We start from the raw sequence: 23,770 nt of genomic DNA on the forward strand, positions 1-23,770 counted from the left end.
CTTATGCTTATTGAGTGATTGTGGTAACGCATACACACAATGGTAGTTCCATTTCCTACCTTTTTTATTTTATTCTGCATGTTTTGAGAATGTTCAAAGATAAACTTGTGCTTCAATAGAAGCAAAAGAGTCTGACCTTTTGTACAAAGGATTTATCATTGTCAGTGTCACAAATGTACTTGTTTGATTAGTGACCTAGTATTAGTGCAGAATCTTCGGTGACACTTATTCATTTTAAGTCATAAGGTTTCTTTGTTTTAAATTTCCTGTAACTTTGTCTATATTCAGGTTTAAATTGTATTTGAATTCCAGCTTATCAACGTGGACACAGACTTGTAACCCATTTTAAAAGCAATGAGCTGTATGACAAGCGCCCAGAAAATAATTCAAAATATTTTGAAGAAGACATTTTACTGTAATTGCACTCTTGTCTCCTCTGGGTATCACCTTGGAGACGACAGTCATGTTGCTAATTTATCCCAATTTCTGACATTAAATATTTCAACTCAGATGTAAGATATTAGTCAGAGTGGTTCGTTCTCTCCTGTGGAGGTGGGAATACTCCAACATCCCATTGAAAATCAGTGAAGCAGTGTTTTTGGAATTGAGCCTTCTCCCATTGGGTGTTTGACACTACTGAAATTCACTTCCACAAAATCAAATTTCTGAAGCCTGCGGGTCTCCGTTGGAGAAAAAAAAATATATATATATATCTAATAGAAAGAGATTTTCTCTGCCCCAAAGCACAATGCCTTATGACATCCCAAAAAGGCATCATAACATTGTATTTCCTTTCTCTGGCAGACTTCAGTGAATGAATGAATCAGCCATTTACACAGCCTAGATCCAGCAACTCACTGGCTATCAGTAGGATCTTAATCGAACCCGAACTGCTGTCCACTCTCAGAGGCCCTGTTAAGGATATTTTCCTCTAATTTGTGCAAACGCTGCCCTGAACCATCAAAAAGTTGATTGGGGAATTGTTTTGGAGGCAGGGTGCCAGAGAGAAGCATGAGCCACCACATGCTGTGAGTCTCCGTGGTGTCATGCACAACAAACCACGTGATAAGATGCGTGGATTGACGGTCTCAGAAGCGGAGGCAACTGAGACTCGTCCTCTGCCATCCTGATTGATGTGAGTAACCACGCTACCATGAGCACCTAGTAAGTAGTGGGAATTGGGCATTCCAGAATTGGGAGGAAAGGGGATAAAAAAAATAAAATATAAAAGTATAAAGTCAAGATAAAAATAAATGTAAAGATAAAGCACTTTTTCTTTAGAGAAAGTGAAAGAAGCAGGAGGTTGTACCAAATGTAATTAAACACCTCAGAACATGTTTAACAGATGTATCCAAAATAATTCCATTATACATCAACTTTTTGTAGCTTCTTCTGTTCAGTGTTTCAAGAATCTTGCAATATTCTGCCTTGGAAAGTATGCTTGTTTACACGCAATCAGACCGCGCCGCCAAGTTTGTGACTAATATTCCATATTTCTTCATTGTGCTGAGCTGTGGGATGTGGCAAAAGCTGGCTAAATTTTAGTTTTCATTTATAAATCAAGAAAAGGTTATACTGGTGTTTACATACCATAGCCAAAATTGTATTTTTCTTTTAATAAAGTTTTATTTTTGAAGTGACACTGCTTCATTTCGCAAAAGTCAATCAACGATGAAGGGGGAGAGCATGGTTAAAACACTTATGGTTCTTTGCTTTTTTTATTCAGTCATGTCAGTTATTGTACATTTGTCAATTATATTTATAACATCATCAATTTGTATACAATTTAACTGAAAATTCACATAGTACGATGCTATTCATAACACCCAGTATGTCATAATTGTAACACATTGTAATAAATAAAAAAGCAATATAATGTGAATATATAGGTTACATTGTGTAAATACTAATGTTAGTCAATAAACAACACATCATAAGATCATGATGCACAGACTTTATTCACACCACCAGACAATTACATTAAAATACTACAGTTTAAACATATTAGTCGTATTCACTATTATGCTTTGTTTGCTTTCTGTGTATTCTTCATGAGTAGTGAGTAATAGTAGCACTTACATTCATACAGATGGGATCATCACAGACATTCTGTAATGTTGTGACCAAATCAGAGCAGAAAACAACACAAACATTTGTACTTCTGAATGAGAGAAGTTTACGGTGATGTACCGGTAGGCGTGTACACTCGCCGGTCACACATCAGTCTAGCTGACGTACGGAGAGAAATCATGGATAAAATATATTTAAATGTCCGTGAAAGTCAAATTTGGCAATATTTGTGCTTACCCCAGACCTGTATCCTGGTACTTTGCATGGATCAAAAGCATCAAATAAAATCACAAATATGGTGGCTGCAGGGGAAATGTGACATCCTTGAAACAGGTCAATAACCTGCTGTCAGCCCAACTTAATTTTTCTATGAGTAGAGACTGAAGTCATCTAGGAAACTTAGTCACTTTTCCATGGATGAGATGCAGAGGGAAATGTGGTGGCCAAGTTTCTGTTGAGGATTGGATTTATAAGCTGCATGTTTTATAAGACATTTGAGTGGCTCCCCTTTCAAAATCCAGATGTTCAGGTGCTTCCTGCTCACCTTGAGATTTTGTCTCCATGATGGTAACCGTGGTAACAAGCCCATCTCCAGAGTCCGCCAACAAGAGATCTGGCACATCTCTTCATCCTCAACTGAATTGCCTCACAGGTCTCACAGTTACCATAATCGAAACTGACAATGTGTCAACATCTGTTTTTTTTTTTGTTGTTTTTTTTTAATGCAAATATTTAGACTGAATCAGTGGTATTTGGTCAACAAGTAAGGACTGTGAAGTGTTAAAGAGTTAATCTGATGAAACATATCATGGTCATATTTCACCAAGAAATAAATAAATAGGAAATTGTATGTTGTGTCTTGGAAAGTACTAAATTCACCATCAAATACATAGTCTACAGCTGACATTTTCTCTGGATTCTCAGTGGCCACCTGATGATTGAGTGTCACCCATGTTTGAAGAACTGTTAACTGCAACTGTTGAGGACACCATTTAACCATAAAACAACAAAGGGACAGACGTTTGTCATTGTAACATGTTCAATAAGTAATATGCTAACACAGTGTGCTAATTATTTAGATGGAGTGTGTGAGTAACAAAGTAAATAAATCTATAAGCAATAAACACTAAACGCCTCATTAATTGTCATAAATAAGCAGTAGCATGCCTGAAAGTAATGTTAAATTCTTTAACTGCTCACATGACTTAACTTGAACACTTATGACTCTGATCGCAATGCTATTCATTTTGAACAGTGATTTATCAAATAGCAGTGTCCACCCTCTGTTAAGTAACGGATTATATACCATCAACTGTTCATTATGACAAATTAAGAATCGACAGGGTGATCAGGACCCCGACCCAAAGCTAATGTAACATCTGGACCAATCAGACACACAATTATTCATTATTTAATGAATAAGCCAACAGATGTCTCAAGACTGTAACAAGCAAAGGTCAGAGTAGGCCCAAGCCGACTCCATTATGTCTGCTCCCCCACTGATCATTATCAAGCTTTTACACTGTTTACACGTTATACTGCCACTGGACCAGCAAAGAGTGGACCCCAGTGACATTCCAAGCAGGGGAGGTTAGCTGCATCCTAGAGAAAGGAATGCAGAAAGATTGATTCACTCCTTTCCCCCATAGAAAATGGACATAAAGCCCAGAACAACAGACATTTCTTCACTAAATTATAGACAAACTGTCTATAAATTCACATGTATTCATTGTGTATAGGATAATTACTGTCTTGTAAAGTGTTTGTTGTACTGTATACTGTATGTATGACTCGTGTCAGGACTATTAATGTAAAATGATTAGTATTATGTTTCCTACCCAATTAATTCTTGTGTGACATCCTGCACAATGGTGTATATATATATATATATATATATATATATATATATATATATATATATATATATATATATATATATATATATATATATATTCTGACAGCATGCATTGTATGCTTGCTATATTAATCAGAGCATAAAGAGGCTTAAACTAACCCCAATCATGCAAATGAGTCAGCTTCCAATCAAAGGAACATCCCACTTGGAAATTGCACCTTTCTCATTCGTCAAGCCAGACTCGAGAGGAGGTACCTCCAGCAGAAGTTAAAAGACATGTCCCACCTCTTACGTTTTCTCTTTTCCCCTGACTCTCTCTTCCCTCTGCTGCTGGTCGTGCTGACCACGAGGTGGCAGGCCAGCAGGCCTCAACACCTCAAGCCATGTTCAACTACCTTGACCATGGAGTCAATGAACACCACAGTTCATTATAATTTCTTCATTCAACACAGAAGAAATTGATTGTAACTTGAACACCATCGACTCAAGAAACCATCAAGACGTTCTCCTGCGACTGCTTCTGGGCTCTCTCAACAGCCAAGGCATTGCAAGTATCATACCAGTAACTAACTGAACATAGTTTTAGTATAAGATGAAAACCCCTTTGTAACAAAGGTGCTTTTAAATTAAGAGCTCGATGGTTCTCTCAGATGGTCAAAATGACTCTTCATAACTGCATTTCCCCTATTCTGCTAGTTATTTTTGTGTGGCCACGAAAAATATCCTTTCTGAGAATTGATGGACAATCAATACTGAGTGTTCGCTTGACGAACAGATAAATTGATTGTAATATTAATTCAGCTACCATAAGTTAAATCTATTAACTGATCCAAATGTTTATAATTAATTATAATGAGTTATGATTAATAATTCATGTTTCCCTTTTAAAGATATTTTGACTGTGGTATATTTTGATAAATAATCTCATCCCTGTTTCTAAAAGATTTTGCTTCAAAGCTATACCTATATGTGTAATATTATTGACAATAAGCCATGAGAATAATATTACTCCAATAAGAGAATAAATCACAATTCTCTTATTAAAGCTAATTCCCTACAGTAGAAATTGTGAGCTGATACAACGAGATCAGTGGTGGAGAAATTTATTCAGAATCTAGTTATTTGTCATTTATCAAAATTTTAATGGTTGTCAAATGCGACTGATTCTACTATAAATTTCCTTACATAGTAATGTAGAAATAGGATCATTTAATTTAATTCCTAGCTCACACATACTGTTTCCCTTACAAATAATGGTAATATACCCAACAATTTAACCTGTGCAGTGTACATTTATCTTACCAAATTTGCTACATATATTGATGTGAGAATCTGGGCTCTTTAACTGATTACTGTTAATTTGTGCATTGTGGAACACGTTGACGTTCATATGCATCGATGAAACTGTTGCGCAACCTGCCGATGCCATATTATCAACACAGTACAGCTAAGCTAATAGCATAACACAGCACCACTAAACTAACCAGTTAGCAAACTTTAATTGAAACCCCTAAATAGGCTACACTAATAAGTAATTAATAGACATTGAATATTTATTTGAGTTTAAATAATTTTTTTATGTGAGAAGAAAAAGACTGCAGAATGATACAAGCAACATGAAACTTTCACGGCTGTGTAGGGAATCAGTTGTCTGGGAAAACAGTCAGTTACAGTTAAGTGGATAGTATACAAATATTTATAATCGTAGAATGCCGCAATTGACCAACAAGAATTGAGTATTCTATAGGGCCATGTAATGACATGCTCTATTCTCTCTACCTTTTCTTACAAAACCCTTTTCTTACAGAACTTCCCATTTTGTGCTTATCTGTAGACATAAAGCTGTTCTTCGCCAGGATATTCACACCAAAATGCTTTATGGACAAAATCAGCCAGTTTGCACTCCTGCCCTCTCCGCATCGGATTACCCTGCAAAGCATCAATCAGGGGATTTGTTAAATAATTTCATCATTTTGGAATACTCCATCAAAATTATGGCCTGATAAATCAAGCCTCCGCCAGCCTCTAATTGCCGCCCTCCCTCTCCCCTTCTGATATCAGTCCAGCGTGACGCACCTTGAAAAGTAATGAAACAATTTCTCTTTTTCTCATCACGGCCTGCATGATGCATTGTCTACATCCCTGCAAAGCTGCGAGCAGTGCCGTCCTCCGTAACATCCATCATTCACATCAGAGGTGAATCATCTCTCTGCGTTTGGTCTCAATTACAGGACTCCCCATTTCCCCAGTAGGGCTTGGCAGTATGACAATATACTGTACATACAATGGTAAAAAAAATATGTCAAGTGTTAGAGATTCTGCAGTACTGTATATCAGTGGCTTGATTTTAAAAATCCAATAGCAACAAGAAAATTATAGATGAAGTTACTATTCACAAACAAACGCTCAGCCCTGGTACTTCCAGATTCTTTTGGCAACATAACATAACATAAATCACACTCAGTCATACCTCAGACGTGAATTTTGAAGCAATATTGGATTAAATACTTTTTTTAAAAACGCACCACGGTGGCTTCAAAATTCACGTTTGAGTTATGACTGTGTGTAATTTATGTTGTAGGACAAAACATACACGTATTGTCAAGTAATGTGTACCATAAACCTAATCTTTCACATGTTCAAAAACCCCATTATAAAAACCCATAGCAAAATCCAAAGAGAACCAATGGTGAATTAGACTTCTGGGTTTGCCTACAGATTGACGTCACGGCTAAACTGCTCTATTGTCCCGCAGCTGTTTTTGGCAGATTTACACTTCATGGAGCAATTGCACAAACTCTAATCACAAACGGCTGTTTTTAATTTCCAAATTGCAGTCACTGTGACAGAGGTCAGATGTGATCTAACAATGATTTTGTACCACTATGTAAGCTTTAACGGGATGGCCAGAAACCTGTCTCCATCACCGCAGCACATAGGCTACTGTTTGTGAAAGGATAATTTAGTTTATCATTCTAAAATGATGTCTTTGTGTTGATTTTGACTTCAGTGAGTGACTTGTTCGTAATCGAAACCGGCTGTTAAAGGAGTATTCTGGGTTCAATACAAGTTAAGGTCAATCGACAGCATTTTTTGCATAATGTTGATTACTACAAAAAAATTGTATAACTCTTCCCGCCTTTTCTTTAAAAAGGAAAAATCAAGGGAATAGTGAGGCACTTGCAATGGAAGTGAATGGGGCCAATTTTTGGATGGTTTTAAGGCATAAACATGAAGCTTATAATTGTATTAATGCATTTACATAAATTCTTCTGTTAAAACTTAATTATTTGAGCTGTAAAGTTGTTTAAATTGTTATTTTTATAGTCATTTTAGGGTTTGTTGACATTAAATTGTCATGGCAATGAAGTTGTAAAATTGGCTATAACTTTATGTGGCGAGGTAGTCAGGTACAGGGCAGTTACAAGGAAAACAATGGGACGAATGAGAACCCTTTAAATATCACTCTATAATCGACTACGCCACCTGGAGTACACCAGAAAATAACAGCCCTTTTCGGGGCACACAGGTTCGTTAGCCAAAGGTAGGGTGAGCACAGTTTTGGGAACAAGAGAGTATACAGAGGATCACTTTATTACAGCATACGAAAGTAAAAAAAACATTCAATCCCTCCATTGAAATGGTTTCAACATACACGTCACAAAAGACTGGTACCACACATCACATATACAAAACCACAGTTATCGGTCTCAAAAACAAAGGTCAAAGGAGAAGGCTAGCCCCCCCAAATTTCCACCCCACACTTAATACCCACTGCACAACACACACCTATAAAGTTAAATACACAAATGTTACACAGCACACCAGAGGATGACAGCAGCCAACCCTTCCCCTTATGAACCTTCCCAGCTCTCATGAATACAAAAAAAAGAACAAATCACATACTGTACATAAACACCAATGGTTGCCGGTGCTACCCAGCTCCAAGCACAATTAGTGGTTTAACCAAAGGAAAACAATCTCAAAATTACATAAACATAATCTCAATTTAACAAATTAAACAATTACAGTAATACATTTCGACAGGTGCAAAGAAAGCACGTAACCAAAATAATTAACACTTTACCCTCTACAAAGAAAAACAACAAATAAACAAAACAATCAGTCACATACTCATAAGGCCACCCCCGGCACAGCCGGAAGGAGACAGAATGGCCAGAAAACAGCAAACTTATTTTACCGTTGGTCTCCCGGCTAACTTCCTCTCTTGGGCGAGCGCAATACTGGACCTGTGGTTACGCAAATGAGTCAACTTAACAGCATAGTCACATCAGATGATGTCCGTTGAGCCTATAATGAGCCAAGGAACCCCCAAATGTGCCACACCAAACCTGTCCAGCATGAAACAGTAAAATAACTAAACAATAATGAACTAACAATAAACAAACACTGCAAGCGTACATACCAAGATATGTTCACAGCACCACACTTCGCATGGTCGCTCAAAATGCAGGATTTCAGCTCCTTACACAGAGAAACAGGCAGCCAGCCCACAGCAAAAGAAGGGAAAAGGAGGATGCACTAGCGCTATCCTGGCGGCAACAAAATACACTAAGATTACATCACGTAAACCAAGCACGAATTTCACTATATATAATATAAAGTATTTAATCAATTGGGTTGATTGGGTGGGATATTTTGAAATATATTGTGATATGCCATTATTGTGATAACATTTTTGTCATACCACCCACCCCTCTTCTTCAGAACACACTTTACCACTGGCTTGAAAGGTTTAGATCGATAAAAAAAAAAAAGCTGACCTAGCCCCATAAAAGAGAACGGCTTATGGGAAACTAAACACTTTAATTGGTGCTTATGGGGCTCCTTGGAAGTTGCTGGAAGTGAAGGGTGTGCATGTGTGTTTTTGGATGAACCCAAACCCTGAGGTCTCTACTCTTCTCACTTATGTTCCCTATTTGCTGTTAATGGGACTCATTTGACTGTTTAATAACCCAGAATGGCTTCAGGATTTTGAAAGTTGTTGTGATTCATGACTGGAGCATTTTGTCTTATGCACCCAAAAATGAAAATTCTGTCATTTACCCAACCTCATGTTATTCCAAACCCATATGACTTTCTTTTTGTGGATGACAAAAGGAAATGTTAGGCAGTAAGTCTATAAGGGTTTTGAAGAACATTAAGAAGAGTAAATAATTACCGTAATTTCCGGACTATTGAGCGCACCTGAATATACGCCGCACCCACTGATTTTTAAATAAAATATTATTTTGAACATAAATAAGCCGCACCTGTCTATAAGCCGCAGGTGCCTACCGGTACATTGAAACAAATGAACTTTACTCAGGCTTTAACGAAACACGGCTTGTAACAAAAATAAATAGGCTTTAACGAAACACGGTGTGGCAGCGGGGCGTGGTCAAGCGCCGTCCGGGGAGAAAAGGGGTAAGGGCGCTTACATCTGAGCTAAATTATGTCTAACACCGGTGTCTAATTTCAGTAAGCATGGGGAGAGCGGCATAAAAAGGCAGCAGCCACAGAGCTGAGAGAGTGACACACGCCAGTCTAGTGTTGGCGATAGAAGAATTGAGAAACTTTATAAAATTGATTGTAAACATTGCTGTGGCCATTAAAAGCCTTACCTGGAACGTCAAGTGCCCTGCTGAAAACTGTCACACTGGTGCCCGTGTGACAGTTTTCCCAAGAAGGACACGTGAAGCAGGGCACTTGAAATTAGACACCGGTGTTAGACATAATTTAACGCAGGTGTAAGCGCCCTTACAGCTTTTCTCTCCCGGACGGGCGCTTGACCACGCCCCCGCTGCCACACACGGCTTGTAATAAAACATTTGCAGTAAACAGTAGCCTACCAAGAAAGTCATTGGTCACTATCTTCCTCGTCCTGTGCACTGAAACCACTGAAGTCTCCTTCGGTGTCGGAGTTGAATAGCCTCAGATTTAGTCGTCTTTTTGCACTGAGTCAATTCCTCACGCTGCTGTTTCCAGCGTCTTATCATCGACTCATTAAGACCAAGCTCCCGTGCAGCAGCCAGATCAATCGCCTTCAACTTGAAAGCAGCATCATATGCGTTTCTCCATGTCTTTGCCATGACGGTGACAAAATTACTACCGTAATCAGAATGATGGGAAGTTTGAGCGCGCTCGATTTAATCTAAACAGTAAACAAAAAAAGTTGTTTTGACCTTAACCCGTTCGGCAATTTCATTGGTCTAATGAAAGCTTCACGCCACCAAAAAACTGAGCACGTCACAGAATGTTTTTTTTTATTTTTTTTTTATAAAATTTGAAAGCGGGAAAAATCCATATATTAGCCGCATCATTGTATAAGCCGCGAGGTTCAAAGCGTGGGAAAAAAGTTGCGGCGTATAGTCCGGAAATTACGGTACAGAATTTTCATTTTTGGGTGAACTATTTCTTTAATATACAGTATTCACTTTATTCTCATACTCAAAATGTATGCGCATCCATCCTCTCCATTCGCAAATGTCTCGTTATAAAACCAGCAGAATACAAAAAATATCCCAAAGAAATTACCTCTTGGATTCAGTTTAACCAAGTTTTGTTTCATACTTGGCATTAACGATCATGCTACTCTTTTTAAATAAAATCATGTGTGAAAAGGTAGACCTTCTTTCTCTTTAGAGCTTACGTTTTAGTCTGTAAAGTTTTCTGTCTCTTGTATTGTTCTTTCCTCTCCAAAAGCAAACTTGGAGAAACTTGTCCAACCCTCCTCACTGGGTGAAAACTTTAGATTAAATAAAATTCACTCAGACTTACAGTTGAAGTCAGAGATTTACATACACCTTAGCCAAATACATTTAAACTCAGTTTTTCACAATTCCTGACATTTAATCATATAAAACATTCCCTGTCTTTGTGGGTCAGAAGTTTACATACACTTTGTTAGTATTTGGTAGCATTGTCTTTAAATTCTTTAACTTGGGTCAAACGTATTGGAGAGCCTTCCACAAGCGTCTCACAATAAGTTTCTGGAATTTTGGCCCATTCCTCCAGACAAAACTGTTGTAACTGAGTGAGGTTTGTAGGCCTCCTTGCTCACACATGCTTTTTCAGTTCTGCCCACAAATTTTCTATCGGATTGAGGTCAGGGCTTTGTTATGGCCACTACAAAACCTTGACTTTGTTGTCCTTAAGCCATTTTGCCACAACATTTGAGGTATGCTTGGGTCATTGTCCATTTGGAGGACCCATTTGTGACCGAGCTTTAACTTCCTGGCTGATGTCTTGAAATTTTGCTTCAATGTATCAACATCATTTTCCTTCCTTCAATGCCATCTATTTTTTGAAGTGCACCAGTCCCTCTGGCAGCAAAGCACACCCACAACATGATGCTGCCACCCCCATGCTTCACAGTTAGGATGGTGTTCTTCGGCTTGCAAGCCTCACCCTTTTTCCTCCAAACATAACGATGGTCATTATGGCCAAACAATTACATTTTTGTTTCATCAGACCAGAGGACTTTTCTCCAAAAAGTAAAATCTTTCTCCCCATGTGCACTTGCAAACTGTAGCCTGGCTTTTTTATGCCGGTTTTGGAGCAATGGCTTCTTCCTTGATGAGCAGCCTTTCAGGTTATGTCAATAAAGGACTCTTGTCTACCTGTTTTCTCCAGCATCTTCACAAGGTCATTTGCTGTTGTTCTGGGATTGATTTCTACATTTCGCACCAAACTACGTTCATCTCTAGGAGACAGAATGCTTCTCCTTCTTGAGCGGTATGATGGCTGCGTGGGCCCATGGTGTTAATACTTGCATACTGTTGTTTGATACAGATGAATGTGGTACCTTCAGGCATTTGGAAATTGCTCCCATGAACCATATTTGTGGAGGTCTAGGTTGATTTCTTTTGATTTTGCCATGATGTCAACCAAAGAGACACTGAGTTTGAAGGTAGGCCGTAAAATACATCCACAGATACACCTCCTATCAGAAACTAATAGGCTAATTGTCTAAAGGCTTGGCATAATTTTCTGGAATTTTCCAAGCTGCTTAAAGGCACCATTAGCTTAGTGTGTGTAAACTTCTGACCTACTGGAATTGTGATATTGTCAATTAAAAGTAAAACAATCTGTCTGTAAACAATTGTTTGAAAAATTAATCATGCCAAGCAAAAAGTAGATGTCCTAAACGACTTGCCAAAATTATATTTTGCTAATATTCAATATGTGGAGTGGTTAAAAAATAAGTTTTAATGTCTTCAACCTAAGTATATGTAAAGTGTCTGACTTTAACTGTATATAAGAAGTTTGTTTCACAGACTTGTCTGTCACAGTGACAAATATAATTTTAAACTAGTAGACAACACCAAACTGTAGCGGAAATATTTTTTTATATAAATAAATTGGAAATATGTCCAAAAGCATAGCAGCTATGTTTTCTGGCATCTGGTTTTGGTAGTCGTCTTCTCCTGGTTATGAATAATAATGTCTCATCATTTATGTCTTTCACATAACTGTTTTATTGCATAAAGGGAAGGCAGGCCTGGAAAGCCCAGAGCTCTTCTCAGTCTGATGTGCATTAGCATAATCTTTGATTAACTCTTTTCCCATATGGCCCTTGTGGTGCTTGGATGTTTAATTTTCCACACAAAATGCTGCGAAGAGCCGTCCTTTAAGTGAGAGCATGGATGCATGGTCTTAGCCAATAGCAAGAATTGAGAAACTAAGCTTTTTCATTGCTGTGTGAAGTGCTGTACTACTTATTCAAGAAGTGTTGTTTTATGTGTTAAGCAGAGAAGCAATGAAGTAGAGTTGACAAATATGAGTTTCAAAATAACCAATGCTGATATCTAGAGAGCAGATTGGCCGATGGCAGATATTTTGCAGATATAAACTTATCCAGAAAATACTGCCAGTTAAAAGTTTGGACACACTTGGCTTAATGTGTTTCTCATTTAAGCTTATTTTATGCTTGAAATTAGTTTTGTAGACATACATTATATATATATATATATATATATATATATATATATATATATATATATATATATAATGTATGTCTACAAAACTAATTTCAAGCATAAAATATATATATATATTGTGCTCAAGTGTGCATTTCTCTCTGAAACTAATTTATTTGTTTATTTGTTAAATGAATGGTTGAGTTGTGCCAGATGGTGGAGGAAAAGCTACTTACTTGTGCTTAGTACACACACGATAATTTATATAATAATGTTTTAAAAGCAATACAGGTGTATACCTCCTAAAGTTGCTTTACTTTACTCTTATTCTCTAAAATCAGTGTCAAAATGTTCAACAAAGTATTAATGAAAATATGCATTGGCAGTTCTGGCTTACTTGGTGCCCTAGGCGAGATCCGATGTGGCGTCCCCATTCATTTCAACAACAACATGAGAAACAGATAAATATTTAAGTCCCTTTTATACTCTAAATCTCCACTTTCACATCTGAAAGCCACATTTGATGCCTGTTCAGTTTCACTTTCACGTCTGAAAGTGTAAGTGGAGATTAAGAGTAAAAAGGGACTTAAATATTATCTGTTTCTCACCCACCTCTATCATGCCACTTCTGAAGACATAGATTTAACCAATGGAGTCTTATGGATTACTTTTATGCTACATTTATGTGCTTTTTGGAGCTTCAAATTTATGTCCAACATTTATACAGAGCTGAAATATTCTTCTAAAAATTTTCATTTGTATTCTGCAAAAGAAAGAAAGCCATGTTTCTGGAATGGCATGAGGGTGAGTTAATGAGAGAATTTTGGGGTAAATTATCACTTTAAATAAAACTAACCAGACAGTGAATATAGAAATTAAGTAACACACACACACACTCATCCCTGCTGACCAGGAGCAAACCACAAGGCCGTAACAATTTGGCCCTTATCAAAGTCGCTCAGGTCTTTACTTCTGTGCTTCTCGCCTGCATTCAACACTTATGTCCAGTTTGTGAACAAATTATTCTTTTGAACCAGATCTTTTCAAGATGAACTATTTCACCAAATCGGACTGAATCATTTGAAACAGTTCGTGTCTCAAGTCAACACTGATCAACAAGTTACTCTATCTTAACCTGTCTCTCGGATGTGCCTGACTCTCCGAATTGAAATGAGCTGATAACCGTGAGTAATATGATCCTAGAACTGGTGATATCTGCTGTTACCAACTCTTCTTTGCAATTAACCACTCCAACTAGTTCACAAATCGGACTGAACGCTCGTGTCACAACAGTTCTCGAGTCAACAGTACACTGAACTGAGAATCGCCTATTTCGGAGGTGTCCGACATACTGACAACCGATGAGCTGCTGACTATGAGTATGTGTGTGATTAATAGGCAAAATGTATGTTTCAGGTGTATTTTGCTGAACAATAGGGTGTAACAAATAAAACATACTGGAAATATGTTCATGACTTGATTCACGAGAACTTCTCGAGTCAACAGTACACTGATCTGAGGACTCTCGAGTCAACAGTACACTGATCTGAGGGCAGCAGCTCTCGAGTCAACAGTACATTGAGTCGATCACAGCAGTTCTCGAGTCAACAGTACACTGATCTGAGGACAGCAGCTCTCGAGTCAACAGTACATTGAGTTGATCACATCAGTTTGCAAGTCACTGAACTGAGAATCGGCTCTTTCGGACATAATACTGAGAACTGCTGATCAGTGAGCAGCTGATGAGCATGCGTGAACCGAGGACTTGAATGAGGGTGTGAAACGTTTCATTTACATTTACATTTATGCATTTGGCAGACGCTTTTATCCAAAGTGACTTATAGAGCCCTTATTACAGGGACAATCCCCCCGGAGCAACCTGGAGTTAAGTGCCATGCTCAAGAACACAATGGTGGTTGCTGGGGGATCGAACCAGAGACCGTCTGATTACCAGTTTACCAGTTATATGGTTTAGACCACTACACCACCACACTCTCGTTTCAGTCGAGAGATGTAAACATATTTTACTATTGAGTATTGTGGATGCAGATTATATCTGAAGATGTGATGTACTGGATCATGGTTTCTGTAAAAAAGGGTAATATGATTGCTTAAACATGTGTAGAACATCCACGTTTGTATATCAGTGTCAGTATTGGGTGCTTTAGGTGCAAAATGTAGGATGTATTATAAGATCACTGATGACAATAAACACACTTATTATTATAACTTAATTAAATAAAATGATATAATCAGCAATATGCCCTTACATATGGCTTTATTGAATGTGTTTGTGCGAGTATTCTATGAAAGCTGGTGTATTAGCATTATAGTAGAGCAGTTGTTTGGTACAGGGGCCACATCGGGCTTTAAAGGAATAATTTAAATTCTCACATTATTTACTCACCCTTATGCCATCCCGGATGTGTATGACTTTCTTTCTTCAGCAGAACACACAGAATAATATCATAGCTCTTTTCGTTCATACAATGCAAGTGAATGGGTGCCAAAATTTGATGCTCCAAAAATCACATAAATCAGCATAAAAGTAGCCTAAGCCATGTGACTCCAGTGGTTAAATCCATGTGTTAAGAAGAGATATGATAGGTTGTGTAAGAAAAAGATAAAATACATTTTTACTATAAATTCTCCTCCCTGCTCAGTCAATCTCCACTTTAACTTTCACATTCTTCTTCTTTTGTTTTTGGTGATTCACATTTTTCATGCCTATCACCATCTTCTGGGCAGGGAGTACAAAATCTAGCAAAAATTGTTTCTCACCCATACCTATAATATCACTTCTGAAGACATGGATTTAACCATTTGAGTCATATGGATTACTTGTATGCTGCGATTTTTGGAGCGTCAACATTTTGGCATCCATTCACTTGTATTGTATGGACCTACAGAGCTGAAATATTCTTCTAAAAATCTTCATTTGTGTTCTGCAGAAGAAGGTCATACACATCTGGGATGACATAAGGGTGAGTAAATGATAAGACAGTTTTCATTTTTGAGTGAACTATTTCTTAAAATTAGAGGCAGGATTAATGCTGATATCTGGCTTGAGCAAGTTAAACTCACATGACACAATCATGCAATTGGTCTTTTTCACTGCGAAAAGGCCTTTCGTGTGCAGCCGTGATGCTCAGGTGTTGAAATGTGCTTGAGGCATCCTCCACAGTTGGCGCCAGACCTACAGCTGCCGTTCAAGTGTGTGATTTGATGGTAGTCACGAGACTTTCGCTAGCCAATCACATTGATGGATAAATATAAATCAGATTGTGGAAGTAGCGAACACAGACGGTGGGAAAATAGCACAGTAAAATCAGTTACAGCACTTAAAATGAACTCAAGTAAAAGTATACCATACAAAAGCATACTCGCCGGTTCTCCGATACGCCGTAGCTTGGTCCTCGGCCACTCCTCCACCCTCAAATGGATGACAGCCGTGCCTCCCCGGGAGGATCGGAGGCAGTCCTCCGCTCTCAGGTGGCCGGGCTCCTCCGTCCTCCGGCAAATGGCCGTGGCAGCTCAATTAAGGTGGATGGTAGTGGCGAGGACTCTACTACAGCGTTTCCCTCCTCCTTCCCGGGTTTCGGCGCCAGTGTAAAGGGATTAAAGGGAAAGGAGGAGGTGAGAACCAGCTTAACAATATAAAAAATATAACCAAAAATGCAAACACACACACAGGAGTCAGACAGCTTGTTTTGATGATGTTTAGTTGAAAAGGATTACGTTGGTGTCATAACTTTTAACCACCAAGTTGTATTGAGCAATTATGTGTACTAGGAAATTAATTCAAATTACAGTAATTCTAACATTATATGTTAATATAAGTTTTATCTAATATTATATTTAGATACAATTTCACAGAACTGTAGAGAAAATAAAAAGATGTCTTCACATGTATCATATCACATAACGTTTATACATGCCAAAAATATCAAACTGTGCAATAGGAGGGCTAAAGAAATTGCTCTTATTGATCAAACATACACAGCTTGAGGAGCAAGTGAGACACAGAAGCATTTTATTGTATAAGTAATTGTCAGTGCCTTTTCGAATAAGGTATTTGGCTTCGGGCACATCCCTAGTACCTATAGCACTTACCCTTAAAAAGAGCCATAAGTAATCTGGGTGTTGTTTACCTTTTACATTATATCATGAGTACTGAGTAATCATGCTTTTTGTGTACTGTGTTTTGGTCTTATCTATAGTCTTGGTCTTCCAGTTGTATCCTGTAGCTATAATTTGCTACATTTATGTAGAAGATTTTTAATATTGTATCTATTTTACAGTATTGAGAGTTCTATTGAAAAATATCATCAACATCGATTGGTTTAGCATCTGATTACAAGGTGCCTGTTGTGATAAAATAGTAATTATTTATTTCATTTGAAGCATGTCTGCTATGGCATGAATGTGTCTGTAAGCCATAAACTTTGCATGACGTTTTGATAAGCACTTACATATCAAATTGGATGTAACACTTACAGATATATGTATGTTAGCACTGCTGAATATTTAATGATGTAATAAAGCAGAGCCATAAAGGAACTAAACAGAATTTTTTGTAATACGATGGCTCAATATGCAGGCGAAATTATGTATTTCCAATGACATTTTCAGGTATTTTAATTTTTTAAAGAGATGAAAGCTATTTTTTTCTCATTACAATTCATATGAGTGAGCTTTCTTGTTATGAGTGGGCTGTTTTCCCAATGGCAATTCTGTGTGCTATGGCGTTGAGACACGCATGTCATGTTCTTTCAGTCTGACACACAAGGGAGTTTTTAGCAGAGATCAAACCTTTCTCAGCTCACTTATATGAAATGGAATAGAGTCTTAAATATATCTCTTATTTGCTGTTATTGTGTGTTGAATAGATATGTGGATTGTGTTTCACTGCCTGCACTTTTGAAATTGTGCCATTGTCTCTCAATGTAATTGAGAACAGTGAATTTCAAACAATCCTGTTTCAAACAAAGCACAATGCGACAAGCGATAAGTCCTATCTCTTCCGTGTTAACCAATGAGTTTTTGTCCTACCCAGCCTTAATACATTTTGTTGGTTTCTGTATTCTTGTGTTATACTGGGTAGCTGTGATGAGGAATGAGGATCTAAATGCAGCTTTTAATGAAACAAAAGATAAACAAAGAAATCAGAATAAAATGAAACAAAACACAGGAAACCAGGCACAGAGCATGACAACATATGTGAAGACTGACAAAGAAACCAGGGGAACAAGGGCTTAAATACACAAGGGCAAACAAGGAACTCCTGGGGAAACAATCAGGGTGAACCAATCATGAAATTTACATTTACATTTATTCATTTGGCAGACTCTTTTATCCAAAGCAACTTACAAAAGAGGAAAACATAAGCGAATCATCTTAAGGAGACAGTAGTACGAAAGTGGCATATTACAAAGTTTCACTAGCATCAGAATAGTATTCAAAACATATACAAGTGCAAATTTCTTTTTATTATTATTATTTTTTTTTTTTTGTGACTAGTTAAGTGCTCTTGGAAAAGATGCGTTTTAAGTCGTTTTTTGAAGACAGAGAGTGAGTCTGCTTCACGGATGGAGTTGGGAGGTCATTCCACCAACATGGTATGATGAAGCTGAAAGTCAGAGAAAGTGTTTGGTGCTTCTTTGTGTTGGTACAAAAAGGCAACATTCCTTAGCCGACCGCATGCTTCTAGTCGGTGTGTAGCTCTGCAGAAATGATTTTAGGTATGTTGGAGAAGACCCAGGGACTGTTCTGTATGCCAGCATCAGAGCCTTGAATTTGATACTTGCATCAACTGAATTGAAAACTGCCCTTTCAAGTGTTTTTGCCATGAATGGGATGAGAGAGACTGGTCTGTAGTGTGGGGTCAAGTGCAGGTGCAAGTGGATGAAATAAAACTACAAAGGACTACAAAACTAACACAGGAAACAGGAATGGGGAACTAAAAAAGAATTTCAACATAGAAGTCTAGACAAAAACAGGGAATACATGACAGTAGCGCCAGATATATAGAATACAGATGACATATACATTACTGCTGCAGTTCCTAATTACTGTGATACCTCAGTGAGTCCACCATATTGGAAAGGTCAAGCTCACGTAAATGCTAATTAAAGTTAATTGACAGATGCAGCCTGCAACATGTATCATGCCTTTGTCAGCATTTCTATGTGTGAAAAGTTATTCCCTTTTGTCTAGACTAGTCACAGTATTGCAAAATTGTTGTTAGTGTAATGATATTGGATAGGCCAGTGATTTCTTCTAAAGAGTTCAATCTGAAATGCTGTCCTTTCCTAAATAGTAATGTTGTTGGCATATATGGATCAGCCAATCCGGCATCTAGGTATTTCATTTCTACGGGTAGCCCCACCCACAGTGAAATCTCATTGGTCATTCTAAACACAGCTGTATATTAAACATCAAATATGTTCTGGTTAGCTGTGTTTTTATCACATCGCACAACATTTTCATGAAGTAAAAAACACTTGCCACTAGAAACATATCAGACCTGATCAAACTAAGATTCTCACTGTTTCTTTACATACAGTTAACAGTTGCATTTTTCATGATAGCCTCATGTAATGTATGGGTAGTTGATGCTTAATATATCCATGTACTTTATCAACTTTATCAGCTGTATCAACTTAAAATTTCAAACTTTAATTTACTTATATGAAAGTATGGGAAAGTGCCAGTCCTTTGACTGTTCACACTATTGGACATGTCAACTATCCCAATTTATTTCATGTCAACAACCCATAAACCTTGTGATAGTTAAAAATGTCAAATAATCTGAAGAATTTTGAATTGCCTGAAATTATGCCAATGATCCATATCCATCCCTTTCTCTGTTGTCAAATATCTTTGAGTGTCAGTGTCTCTCACCCTGAAGACAAAAAGATTCAGATGGAGCGATTTGGTTGAATGACATACACTCATGAGATATTGCACATTTGCATTTTGTTTGACATAGTACTACAGGAAAAAGCAGTCATATCCCTGGAGTGAATCTGCACCTCTGAGACAAGCCTAAGAATGTATCTGTCTGATTTAAAGCACTTATCACTGACCTGTGTCTCTCTCTGTCTCTCTCCCTCAGGAATGTGAGTTCGGCAGGGGAGGAGGCTCGGAGGCGGATGAGAGAATGTGAAGGTCTGACTGACACGCTGCTTTTTGTCATCCAGACTTCCCTCGGGAACAGTGAAATTGATAGCAAGGTATGATTATGTCTACCTATCACTCTGTCTCTCTTTCCTCCTCTCTCTCTCGTAAGGGTGGGCAATATATGCAAAAATGGATATCACTGCATTCTTGACATTTTTGTATAGATATATATCACAACATGCCATTTTTATTTTTATGTGAAAGTGATTTAAAACTACTGGAAAAAAAATATGAAAAGCTCCTTTTTGATAATAAAAAATTGCTGAATATTCAGATATTTGTACATTGTAATGAAACAACTTGATCAACATATAACTAATTAAAAATTCAGCTTTATTTTCTGTGCATCACCTTTTTATTTATTTATTTATTTTTCTTGCTTTTTTTTAATTTAAGCAAACAATTTGCTTCTCTCTTTTTACGCGTAACATGGTAAGTGTTGGCTTTGATTCTGAAGCAAATTCCTCTATGATGTATTTCTTTTGGATTTGGCCTTTCATTTGACACTAGAAACCTTTTTGATGACTAAATGGTGGTGGTGGTGTAGTGGGCTAAAGCCCATAACTGGTAATCAGAAGGTCGCTGGTTTGATCCCCACAGCCACCACCATTGTGTCCTTGAGCAAGGCACTTAACTCCAGGTTGCTTCGGGGGGGATTGTCCCTGTAATAATTGCACTGTAAGTCGCTTTGGATAAAAGCGTCTGCCAAATGCATAAATGTAAATGTAAATACAAGACATAAATGCATGGTTGATAAAGGTCTTATTTAATCATTCCTTCCGTTTTTAACAGGCGCCTGTAGGAAAGTTTGACATTGTTAGAAACCGGAGGGTCAGTTCCACAAATCTACCGGGATATCACCCATCCCTACTCTCTCAGTTTCTTTCCTTCTCTCTCAAAGCTATAAAGGCAACTTGTAATAAAACTTTTTTTTGTGAGTGTGTGTTCCAGTGCATGCAGCGCTCTATAACAAATAAACAGCTTTGTGGTTGGCTGCTCTCTGAAGGTTGCAAAGCCTCACTATCCTAAATGGCGTTCTTTAATCATGATTTAACAGCCAGCCCTTCGTCAGGCTCAGTCCACTAATAGCAGAGCAGGGGGATGTTTCTGTTCTAATAAGAATTGAAGACCAGACTGTAAAGATGTTGAGGCATGGCACAGTTCTTTCCCTCTAGTCATTTTCAGAGGTGTGATCATTCCAGCTTTCCCACATCTCCCGCTGTCTCCCCATGGAACACTTTCAATTGCTGCACTTCACTGTTTCCAAACACATAGCACATCTAATATAATATATTGTGAAAGGATACTTACATTTCCTTTGTTTCCCCTTCAAGTTTAAGGTTTTAGTTAAGCAGTTGAAAGTAGTTTGTAGAGATAAGGATTGAGGTACAGTGCGCTCAACTGGCGAGTCAGAATGCATAGGGTAGTTGACAACAGGGGGAAAACGGTGTTAAATGCAAATAATTAGGTACAATAAATCAAACAAACAGGCACAGTTGGTATAGCAAAATAAATAGACTTGTCAATTTTTATTAGGGAGGAGACAATGCTTCCCATATATTTTGGTGTTGACATCAAAATCCCTCTCTTAGAAGTTTAAATCTCTAAATTTATGTCTGCACCAGCGATATAAACAAAGACAGCACATTCATAAGAAGTTGCTAGTGTAAATGGACTGTATGCAATGAAGTAGAAGAATAGAAATATGGATTTACCTCTTTTGTGCATTACCTGTTTAATATCAGGCATTTACCTTTGACAGTTACATTCTTCTTTTATATGCATGGAAAATGTGGTTGTCGTCAGGATTTGTGGGCTCCGTTAAATTTTAGAGAATGGAATTATTATTAATATTTTTTATCCGCTGACGCCGAAATCATGGCTAGTATTAAGTATTAGTTTCAGAAAGTACTTTTGTGAAATTTAATTTAGTTATTGAAATGTGACAAAATTAAATAAAAAATATTTGTTTAATTCAAATTACACTTCAAACAAAACAAAAATATAATCAACAAAGTGGTCAAAAAATCATACCAAATCAGTATTAAAATACTGATTCAAATTAGATCATAAATACAATTTTAAATATAAACAAAAATAATAATAATTGAAAAATACCATGACCTATAGATAGTTCATTTTATTTTCAGAAAATGGCTACAACAGTGATTGTCAGGTACATAATTTGATGTTCCAAAATATTTTCAGTGTATGGATATGAACTTTATTACCACTTGCTGGTAGAATCTCAAACTGCAAAGGCAGGAACTGGACTTTAGACTTGGACAGCGCTGAGATAAGACCTGCTTTGGAAACGCCTTAGCGCAATTACCTATTTCTCAGGAAAATAGCAAATTGTGCTTTGCTCCACTCCATTACCTCACAATCAGGGTTTCAAATTAACACATGCCAACCTGGCAAATGCGGGTAAAAATAGGCAGTGGCAGGAATTTCCATAACTTTTACTAGCCATTTGGCGGGTGACCATTTCAGGGTTTTTCCTGCATTAAAAATTATATTCCACTATTTATGAAATTGAATAAAATAATGCTATTCATGTTTCTCATAATTTACACGCATTTTTGCAGGGTGAATGAAGCATTCTTTTCCGTGAACCCCTACAGTGCACATCGTGATGTGTGTCCACTGGTGCGTAGTGAGCGAAGTGAATCGAGGGTTTTCAATTAATTTCAATTGGAGCTGAGTGCCACGTTCAGAAGGTGGATTCTCATCGTAATTAATTGAAAACAGTGGACACATGCCAGTGGACATGTACAGTTGTAGTCAAAAGTTTGCATACACCTTTAAGCCAAATACATTAAAATTTAGAACACATTACCTGTCTTGGGTCAGATAGGATCACTAATTTATTTAAAGAATGTGAATTGTCAGAATAATTGTAGAGAGAATGATTCATTTTAGCTTTTATTTCTTTCATCACATTCCCAGTGTGTCAGAAGTTTACATACACTTTGTTAGTATTTGGTAGCATTGTCTTTAAATGTATTAACCTGTAACAATTAAAAAAATGTAAGGTCAAATATTTTGGGTAGCTTTCCACAAGCTTCTTACAATAAGTTTCTGGAATTTTGGCCCATTCCTCCAGACAGAACTGGTGTAACTGAGTCAGGTTTGTAGGCCTTCTTGCTCGCACATGCTTTTTCAGTTCTGCCCACAAATCTATCGGATTGAGGTCAGGGCTTTGTGATGGCCACTACAAAACCTTGACTTTGTTGCCACAACTTTGGAGATATGCTTGGGGTCATTGTCCATTTGGAAGACCCATTTGCGATCGAGCTTTAACTTCCTGGCTGATGTCTTGAGACTCTGCAAGAGTGTTGTTTCAATATATCCTCATCATTTTCCTTCCTCCAGATGCCATCTATTTTGTGAAATGCACCAGTCCCTTCTGCAGCAAAGCACCCCCACAACATGATGCTGCCACCCCCATGCTTCACTGTTAGGATGGTGTTCTTCGGCTTGCAAGCCTCACCCTTTTCCCTCAAACATAGCGATGGTCATTATGGCCAAACAGTTAAAATAAAATTTAATCAGACCAGAGGATATTTCTCCAAAAAATAAGAAGTTGTACTCAGGTGCACTTGCACTTGTTTTTTTATGGCAGTTTTGGAGCAGTGGCTTCTTCCTTTCTTATCAGCCTTTCAGGTTATATCGATAAAGGACTCGTTTTACTGTGGATGTAGATATTTGTCTACAAGTTTCATCCAGCATCTGCACAATG

General features: G+C 37.6%; 1 protein-coding gene across 5 annotated transcripts in view; it reads left to right on the forward strand.

Moving 5' to 3' along the window:
• The window catches only part of LOC127634067 (catenin delta-2-like), a 415,686-nt gene that overhangs the window by 321,550 nt on the left and 70,366 nt on the right, over nt 1–23,770 (forward strand). For all 5 annotated transcript variants that reach the window (XM_052113475.1, XM_052113476.1, XM_052113477.1 and 2 more), the window contains one exon: nt 19,964–20,081. In XM_052113475.1, the coding sequence (XP_051969435.1) occupies nt 19,964–20,081 (118 nt within the window). The remainder of the gene's footprint in view (nt 1–19,963; nt 20,082–23,770) is intronic.

The sequence above is a fragment of the Xyrauchen texanus genome, chromosome 41, assembly GCF_025860055.1.
Source record: "Xyrauchen texanus isolate HMW12.3.18 chromosome 41, RBS_HiC_50CHRs, whole genome shotgun sequence".
Lineage (NCBI taxonomy): Eukaryota > Metazoa > Chordata > Actinopteri > Cypriniformes > Catostomidae > Xyrauchen > Xyrauchen texanus.